Source organism: Eurypyga helias, unplaced genomic scaffold (genome assembly GCF_000690775.1).
Source record: "Eurypyga helias isolate BGI_N326 unplaced genomic scaffold, ASM69077v1 scaffold24166, whole genome shotgun sequence".
In the NCBI taxonomy this organism is placed as follows: domain Eukaryota; kingdom Metazoa; phylum Chordata; class Aves; order Eurypygiformes; family Eurypygidae; genus Eurypyga; species Eurypyga helias.
The window spans coordinates 738-10,814 of record NW_010257566.1 but is presented as its reverse complement, the minus strand read 5'-3'; the positions used below and the strand labels follow the sequence as shown (position 1 = coordinate 10,814).

At 44.0% G+C, this 10,077-nt stretch overlaps 1 protein-coding gene across 1 annotated transcript in view; it reads right to left on the bottom strand.

Moving 5' to 3' along the window:
* The window catches only part of SLC45A2 (solute carrier family 45, member 2), a 14,346-nt gene extending 4,574 nt beyond the window's left edge, over positions 1-9,772 (bottom strand). Inside the window, exons 1-4 of the mRNA XM_010154069.1 lie at positions 9,349-9,772; positions 8,070-8,246; positions 4,898-5,223; positions 884-1,027 (exon numbers count right to left, since the gene is read on the bottom strand). Coding sequence (XP_010152371.1) covers positions 884-1,027; positions 4,898-5,223; positions 8,070-8,246; positions 9,349-9,772 — 1,071 coding nt within the window. The remainder of the gene's footprint in view (positions 1-883; positions 1,028-4,897; positions 5,224-8,069; positions 8,247-9,348) is intronic.
* Positions 9,773-10,077: the final 305 nt, after the last annotated feature.

Below are 10,077 nucleotides of genomic sequence, written 5' to 3'. Positions count from 1 at the left end.
CAATTAATTTTTTTGTTTTCCCTTTTAGGCTTACCCCAAAACATTCATTTTTCCACCCAGTAATTGTCTTATTTAATTCCTTATCTAGGCAAGCAAATTTTTTTCTCTCAGTTGTTCATATACCCTGGAGGGAAAAAAAAAATCCTGCCTCTCAGCTATAGAGACAATAAAAAGGCAAGGAAATAGGAACACTAGGTGTAAACCACAGAAAAAAGGACCTGTCAATGAGAGGATTTGTGCCAGGAGCATATTTGTACCCTGGAAGAAAGGAGGCAGACAGCATCATATAGTCAAGAATCACTGGCAAGGACATACAGCCTTTCTGCCTGGGAATGGTGTGGAAAAGGGAGCACTGGGTGTCACCAAGGCAAATAATCACTGGCAGAGGGACTCAGGGAAAGATTTAAAGAGGTAGGGCAGGGACAGCCAAATTCAAGGAGACGAGGGCCTTCAGGTACCCAGCGGCTCACTGGGTGCAAAGGGTGGCAGAGCCTGATGCCAGTGCAGGTGACCAGCCTCCAGCCCATGTGCCAAGGTAGGTCCAGCTGCATCCAAGCAATGCCAGCACCACTCCAGTTAGGAAATCTGCCCACCTCAGAGCAGCTTTGAAGCCAAAGCAGAGAATGGATGTGTTTGGAACAGCTCTGAGAGCTTCTTTTGGAACAGTTACATAGACACAAATACTAAAAGGTTTTCCCCAAAGATCCAACAGACTGGCCTAGAACAAGGGCCTGATATCTATTGGCTGTTTTACAAAACTCTTGTTGAACCATCCAGATACAACCGGTTCTGCCACTACTGTCACTTCTTCAGGACTGTAACGCTCTCTCATTTCTTTTTGGAGGAGGAGGTGCTATGAGGAAAGAGGATTTTACGCCTTTACCTGTCCCATGAAATCCGTGAAGAAGAGCATGTTGGACAGGAAAGCCATCCATCCAAAGAGGTGGCTCACACACAGATAGCGATAGTGGGATGGCATGTTTAAAAGTGTCTTCAAGAGTGACTTAAGGGTCATCCGTCTTTGATCCTAAAAGCAAGTATTTAACAACAATACTGTATTATTGCCTTGAAGGCTAATAAAATAGCTGAGAGCAAATTAAGAAGGCCCTGGCATATTTTCATTGCTAAAGTTCCAAAGGTTTTTATTTTTTGCTAGGGGGGGTTGCCTGGGTACTGAATGTTTATTTGTATTTGATTCGTAGAGACACTGCCTAATAAAGTCATCTGAAAGATTCACAGACACTCTGGGAGAGCTGGGGTTTATCAGCAAGGACGTAACATTTCTTGCTGTTATAATCAGTAGGATTATTATTTACTTGCATATGTGAGTGAAAATTTTCTGCCAAAACAAATTCAGTGGAGTTTAAAACAAAACAAAACAAAACAAAACAATCCCCCAAACCCAGAAACAAAAATAATTTCTTTATGGAGACAATCAGGTTTACATTGAAGATTTAAAGCTGCTGTGGAACAAAATGAAACTCAAAATACTTCCTGAGAATTAAAATGTGTCAGTTGTAGAATACAGCACTTCTGAGACCTCATTGCCATTCCCTTGTATGTGCTAAATTCCCTAGAAAACCTCACCTCTTCTGGTGTATCGTAAGATTTCCACTATGTACTGTTGTTCCCTCTGAGAAGTAGGGACAGACAGTGATAAATCAAAGGACATGCAGCACTGCTAAAAACCCTAGCACCCAGAGAACGTGAGCTCCAGCACCTGAACACCTCATCCCATGGGAGAAATGACTCATTTCAAAATCAAAACGCTATTGGGGCTGGTTAACAAATCCCACAAATGGGGAAAACCAGAATTTCTCACCACCTTCAATGTCCCACCTTATTTCTCTCCTCCTTGTCTGAGTCCTGTGCCCCCAAACACTCTCTCAGTTTCTTTTCCAGTCACATCCATCAGATCACTTGTATCACCTGATTTTTTTTAGTACTGTAGGTGTGCTTGATGTCACACAAATCTTACTGCCTTAAAGCTCCTGTATGGTTCTCTGCTTTTAAAGAAAAAAATAGACACTGCTTTATATATGTGCATGATTTGCACTTCCAATTTTCCCCAGTGATGTTTGGAGGCAACAGTGTTGGGAGAGATGGTAAGGGAAGCTGTGCGGTTTGAAATGTGGACGAACTATAAAAGTTACGTTCGGTACTGGAAAGCTGATTTTGTCCTCAATTTGCCATAAGATAATGACATTTTTTATTTACTTCAATGTTCTACTTACTTCCCACAATTCTGCTTTCCTTTGAACAAGGTTATGCTGCGAGCTACTCTACAAATAATCACCACATATAAAGTTGGAAAATACTTTCCTTCAGTGGGAGGTTCTTAATCCTCATAGGAATGCCAAAATTCAAGTTGCTGACTTTCACCTTGCACTGCATATTTTCCAAATCCCTTGGAATTTGTCTTGGCATCACTGTCTCTTTTTAATGGGGTAAGCCTATTTTTCTACGATTATAAAAAAAAAAAAAAAAAAAAAAAAAAAAACAACAACCCCCCAAAAAAACCCATCCCAACACAAACAAAGAAACAAAGATCTGCATTGTCTCATTAGTGTTCTTTCAAGGACAATTAGTATCATTTGACTTGCCTTATTTCATTTGGCCAACTCTTCCACACAGTTCTTTAAAACAGCCTTTTCATTCAAAGTGTAAAGATAAGGTCAGGGAACTACAAAGGGCACTGGTGTAATTATAGACAATAATTTGACAGCTAGATAGAAATGTTTGCTTTCTGTTTAGATATTAAGAGAGTGGAAGTGGAAACGGAAATGTTTAATGCACACATTCGAGACACACCAACGCACAAACCCCACACTAATTTAAATGATGTGCTGAAGTTTGGCTCCATTTAAGCTCCTTATCTTTCAAAAGTTCACAGTACCCAACCATTTTCTCCATAAAATCATGACAGCTCAAGGCCTAAGGCGATTCATAATGATACAGGGGAATCAATATGACATGGGTTTTATGGCAGTAGACCCCGAGTAATTTGGCACCGAATTAAAGAACAAAAGACGAATCATTTTGGATGTCTGTTCATACTGTAACAGGTCAAATCTCATTAATAATCATGGGCAGCTATTAGCAACTAAGAGCACAGTCCTTAATTTAGAAGATATAAGGCCATGATGCCTGCAGCAAAAAAAGAGCACAGAAAAACAGGAAGCCAAACCATTTCTTCAAGGAAGCAATTAGAGTAATGAATGAACTCAGAGAACATGTGCCACAAGAGACAGACCATTACGGCAGTGAGTGTCTAGAATTTATACATGCCCAGGCACATCAAAGAAGCATGAGACAGATCAAAGCCTCGCGAGCCTCTGACAGGCTGTCCAGCTACAAATACGGGGAGGATCTGCAGGCAGCAGCACAAACCTGCCCACACTGGACACCGGGGCTTTTCCACGGGTGCCAGGTGTTACTAATTCGGTGCCGTTAGCTCTTGACAAGGTTGAGGCGACCCCAATCCATAGCCTGCTCCCCTTGCTTTCACTGCATCCGCTCTCTCGTCTTCATTTACCTTCCTTCCTTCGGCACCGATATGGGCCAAGCAGTCAGGGACACCCAGCATCTCCAACAGTCTGTGGGGTGCTTGGGGTGAACAGTGCTGGCGCAGGATGCTGGCTGCCCAAGCTGATCTATGGTGGGGACACGGGGACGGCAGCGCCGTGTGCCAGCCGTATTCCCCTGGCAGACTGCTGCTCGCTGTCCCTCTCTGTTTGCCTGGCATTCTCATCAGGCAGCGTTCTTTTATTCTACTTTCGTGCCATATATAGTGTAACAATATTGTTCTTTGGGTTCTGAATGCCAAGTGCTGTTACAACACGGATGAAAAATAGTAAAAGATAATAAAACCCTTTCATTTGTAGCTTAAACCTGAGTCTAGGTTTCTAGCTTATAACCACCTGCACATTCCCAGTGGTTTTACCTGATTTATCAAGACCTGTATCAGGAATAGATATACAAAACACCAAGAGACCGGAAGTCAAATTAAAACAACAAGCAACTGTTTCATCACTTATTGTTATACTAGGAGCCAAACATATACATCGGCCCTTGCTTACCTAGGGTACCATGAGAGCACAGGGAGGATTCCTAGCACCTGAAGTCACCAACAAAACAGGAAAAACGATTATCTTTTCCCAAGACCATTCTGGAAATGTGCTCTCCTGATATTTTTCAGGCAGATTCACCTTTTCCTAGTTGCCTTAGGCTGAAGCAGTCTTTCATAAAAATGCAGGAGAAAACCAAATAACAGTGATGATTTGAAAGTACTCGGTATTCTCTCCCACCTCAAAGCTCTGCCAAAGACACAGCTACAACATCACTTTAAAATAAAACTAAAACTCCAGTAGCGAGGTAGCATTGTTGCAGGAACAGCGATTTTAAACACATCAGTACTGTCAATAAATCCTCAACGAAATGCTAGGCAGCAGCCTAACGGGACTGTTTATCCGTCCAGGGAACAAACATGGTACTACATGTGTGCGTGGGTGGACTTCCATGGGAGTTACAGATTTGTATCAGACACTGATGGTCTGCAGTCCCTGTCCCCAGGGTGATGTTCATTCCGTCAGCACTAAAAGACAAGTATATCCTCCTGACGATGAGGAGGATAATAGGAAACTGACACAGAGGGTTCTCCCTCATCCCTGCCAATTGTTCAAAGCATCAGGACTGGCCCATCTCATCCCTTTTGCTGGAAATACATTATAAATAAAAAAAGAGAGGAGCAGGCAGGCTCTCTACTGACCCTGCATCCTAGTGAAGGGCTCTTCTTCTTTGTGTGTGAAAGGGCTCCAGTCCAAATAGTCAGCATCAGCTAATTACAGGGTCTCCAAGGAGGGAACAAGGTGGGTTACAAAACCATCTCTGCACTTACCTCCGTACACGACGTAACCACACATTCCTCTGGGTTAGCTGCGGCCTTTATTTCAGTACATGTTGACTTTAAGTAACCGTTCCTGATTTCCTCCTCTATGGAGCTGTATTTATAGGATTCAGTCACTTCCAACAAGAACTTTGACTCTTCATTTTCGTATCTGAGTGGGATTTCGGGAATACTGCGTAGATGTATGGTAAGGCAGATTACAAAAACCAAGGCTGCGAAGAAGAAAATCACCTGGAATTCCGATGCCAAGGTATATCCTAGTACAGTCTGACCCCAATCCATAGCACCTGTCAGATAACCCAGGGCTCCTCCCAAGCCTACGGGGGGGAGAAAGAAGTAGAAAAAGACCGACTGTCACTGATAAAATAAACAGTACACAATACCCTCAACATGTGATTCGCTATAGAAATAACTGAATAACCACTGTACAGATATTAACCACAAGAAACAGGAATACTGAGCCAATCAGATGAGCAGTTACCAAAACAACTCTTGAAAAATCTCTTCAGCTCTGGTGCACAGATGTCTCCAAAAACTGCCTGAATATGGGCCTCCAACTCTTTTCTTGACTCTTTGAGGCATTAGTTTCTTTGAAACAGTAATACAGCATAAAATTCTACTGAAACTTCCTGAAAACGAAACTGTTTTTTAAAAAAACTTCACAGAACAAAACCCCATATTTTTAATTATATCAAGACTATCTATAATTTTGACTTTGTAAAATGCATTTTATATAACTGAATTTAAACAGGAATAGTCTCCAAGTGAAATTAAAAAAAAAAAAAAAAGGAAATAAACCCAAAAGCATTGTTTTGCAGTTATCAAAATCCAAGTGCCTCACCACTTGGTAAAGAAAACAGAAAGGATCAAATACAAGTGTAATTACATTTACTGATTTTCTCAGAAAAGTTACAATAAAAGGTAAAATGAAAATGCTACCTTGTGTCTTGAAGTTAATAAAACCAGAGTTCAGTCCTTTTTTTAATTCATTCTTTTTGTTATTGGTGCACACAGTCCCAGAAGCACAGGAGGGTGCACACTGTTACACGCAGCACAGAGGTCTGGTAGGGGAAGCAGCTTTGTAGAGCTCTGACACCCTGTGAACCCGTCGGCTCTGCGGGACGTGGGAGTCAAGCAGGATAGAGGCACCTGAAGGACTTGGAAGTATTTCTGCTCTTCAGAGCAGGGGAACTGTGGTCAATGTGTGGCAGAACCATTCTCTCTAAAAATAATAGCAGAAGTAACAGGATCTACGTTTGCTACACCTACAAACACAGGACCTTGATTTCCTTCCAGGTTTCTGTACTTTTTCCCCTCTTGGGTCTGCCTACGGCTCTCCTTCACTGTGTCCTACTGCGTTTTGCAGGGGACTGTATTCAACTGTTAATACCTTTTTGAAGAAAATCTACAGTAAATGTTTGGACAGAGGGAATGTTCGACGTCTGAGGTCGCCATTGCATACAGCTTGGACAAAAAGTAATCCTGGTACCGGAACGCTGCGTGTTGGATGTGGGCACTCTTCCTTCTGTTTGTCTCAGTGGTCATAAGCTTCGTAACTGCAAAGCTATCGGGTTTCACGTTCGAACCTTAAACTGAACGCAAACCGGAGGGCAAAATCTTGGAGATATTTAGTATAAAAAGAGGGAACTGAATAGGGGAAACAAAATAAGCCAATATCTAAACCAGAAGCTAGAAAAGAAATGGGAAGGTTGCTGTCTGTGTCCAATAGGGATAGAGCAAGGAATGACAAATGTAAATTGTGGGGAGTGGATATTAAGATTAGGTTTGGGGAGCACTGTCTAGCCACCAGGCCAGTGAAGTGCTGGAACAGACTGCCTTGGGGGGCTGCAGAACCCTTGCCTGTCAAGGAAGGATTTCAGGAACAGGCTGCGTAATTACCTGTCAGGAAGGGTTAAGACACCCAATGATCTTGCCAGAGAGGGCACAGGGTGCTAGATCAAACAATGCAATCTGTTCCTGTCTTACTTGATGTGGTTTGTCCCACATCCCTTCTCACAGCTCAATACACAAATGAATCAGCTAGATCTGCAGCTCTAAATTTGAAATCATGGATTTTCGGTACCATCCAAGGAAAAAATTGCAACCAGAGTTCTGCTGAAGGCAAGAATACACATAAACACTCACTCTCCTCTCTGCCCAAACACTGATTGTAAAACATTTTATCTGTCAGTTTCTGATGGATAATACTGATTTCACTCCCATGTGGCTTTAAGGTTCGCTCACAATCTGTGTTCCTGGAGACAGCTATTTTGTACGTCCAAAATCAGCCTGCTGCCAATAGCTACTACACCTCCCTCCTCACCTCGAGTCACTGCCACCGAAACTATGTGCCACTGCTCTTGGTACAGCTCATTAGCCACAAAAATTTACATCAGCACAGACAGCACGACTTCTCATCTAGCCTGCTTTCTGCCTGGTCCTTTCAGAGTGACTGCCCGCAGGCACGGCTGAAGCACGTTACATGTACACGGCCTTCTGTGTCTTCCCTGCGCATTTCCTCAGCACCGGCTCACGTGGCACAGCTTTGCTTCTGTAACTCAGCAACGTCTCAAACGTGTAGAGGCAAATGAGGCTCACTCTTCGTTTGCAATGCCTGGACTAAACCACTCGAACTTACTTTGTGGAAATTGTGGAGTTCTGCATTTGACAAAGAACTCCTACTTCTGTACGGGAGGGCAGCACATACCGGAGTGCTGCTGAAGGATGCAAACCAACTACATTGGTCTGTCTGGCTTTTGCTCTATGCCACACACCGAGTCAAAAATGTTATTTTTATGTGCTATGGCAAGGAAACAAGTTACATCCCTTAATTTTTTCTTCACCAAAAACTTGGGGGGAAAAAAAAAATCAGAACAAGCTGAATAAACACTACTTCACTTTTTAAAATAATTAATTGCTCTTACTTAAATCATGGCTATGTTGCTGTAAGTTTGTGTGCCTGCAGCCTTCTGCAGCAGAATTCTTGTAGCAGCAATCACAAGTTGCTGTTCTCTGGAGTAGTGAAAACCCAGCAACAAAAGACTCGTGACTGAAGCGCGGGATCAGATGATCAGTTCATTCAAGATTAGAAACACAGTAAGAATAAAATCCATGCAATTACCTTCCCCTCCTTGGAGAGGTAGGAAGAAAGGGATCTGAGTACCTGTAAAGAGGGCGTGGTAATGCAGACCCTTCTCTTTATCCTGATGAGAGCAGACATCAAATAAATATGCTTTGATGGGGCCATCAATAAAATCAGCTGCAAAATCAAAAAGCACTACTCCCAGCATGGTAATGACTATTGCCCACGTCCGCTGATTTTGTCTGTCAACGATGAAAGCTACAAAAAGAAAAACACCCTCATTCTGACAGCAACAGTGCCATGTTCTGCAAAACCACATTTTATCTTTCCTGATACCTCCCAATCTAACCAGTGCTCTGTTATTCAGGAGAGAGCAGTGATACCAGAATCAGAGCAGAGAAGCAGGGCAACCCGAGTCTGAAGTGCTGAGCTGTGCTAGGTTGACTTACGGCCTTTCGTCAGCACCAGCTCAGGGTACTACGGTCTCCATGGTCACGAGCAGGTGACTTCGGTAGGCTTCATCTACCCCTTTGCACCTCCAAGGCATGCTCTGGTAGCCTAACACGCATGCATTTTGTAGTACTTTCTTGTTTCGTTCTATTTGTCCCACCCTTATGTTGGTTTAGGTAATCCAGAGTGGACTAACACCTCTTTTGGGCCAAAGGAATACGAGTATATTCAACATGAATGATATCCAGGAAGGGAGAATAAATCAATCCGTAAAAACACACCTCCCCCCTTTGCCAAGGTACAGTGACAGCAACAACTTCCCATCCAGACTTTGAGATGTTACATCTCAAGCTGAAATATAACAGGATCTAGGGATGTCACTCCTATGCAATTTTGCACATTCCAGGTGCAATACGGTTTCCAAGGAGTTACAGGTTTCTATTATTCACGAATATAACACAGTCTTGAGTCAAACCAGTGCTGCAATAATTACAGATAGGTATTTTGAATGCTGATCCATCTAAAATAGGGTTTAACAGATAGTCGGTTCAGATATGCATTACATCACACAAACAGCATCACTCGTTTAACTTAACAAGGTAGATTTTAACTTGTAAAATCTTCTCTGGGCCTGAGCAGTGCTTTACTGGTATGAACTGATCAGGGAACCCCACCAGGACAGAACACTGTCACCACATGCAGAAGCTACAGAACACCCTGTACAGGAAGCGTAACATGCAGCGTTAGTATCGACCGTGCACGAAGATTTCAGCGTTCCCCAGCTCCTTCAGTGAGGCCGAGTAACGCAACACCCCATTTTAAGAGGGGTAAAAGGAACCCCTCTTTTCTTTCCGACTCAAAAGGCTAGGATGAGTTTTGTCTGTCAGCGCAGCGTATCCCCCTCACTCACCTGAGATCATCACGTCCCCATTGAGGTACAAAGCCATGCCTAACAGCATTATGATGCCCAGACCTAGAATGTAAGGTCTCCTCCTGCCCCAGCTACAGGTGCAGTGATCACTGGCTGAACCTACCACGGGCTGCAGCACGAAGCCCAGGATGGGGCTGATGAGCCACACCAGGCTGTAGAGGTTCTTGGGCAGCCCTACACTGAGCAGCACCGGCGTGACGAAGGCGGCCTCCACGGCATAGCAGAACTCCCGGCCGAACATGGCCATGCTGTGCATGACCAGCCTTCCCACCGCTCGCTTCCTGGGCACCACCGCTCCAGTCCTCGTCACAGTTTGCAGCAGGGCTTCCTTCTCTCTGGTGCTGTCCATGTCGCCCGTGGCCGCCACGGAAGCCTGGTGGAAACCCTCTTTCGTTAAGGTCATGGCTCCGGTTACGCGCTGCGCTGAAAGCCGGTGCCGCCTGCCCCGGCTGACATGGAGCCCCGATCATATGCTGGGTGGGATCGGTCTGCGCCGGGGGAGGGACTCACATACTTTCATGGCTCTGCGATCACAAGTTATGAAAGGAAGGGGGCGGGGAAGCGTGAGTGAACATTAGCAGATCTGATCCCTTGGGCATCTGCACAGCTCCCAACTATCCACAACTGAAGAACTACTGTTTGAGCACGAAACACACATACAGCAGGAACATACATCACATGGGCGAGGAGCAGGACTAGCGTGACACA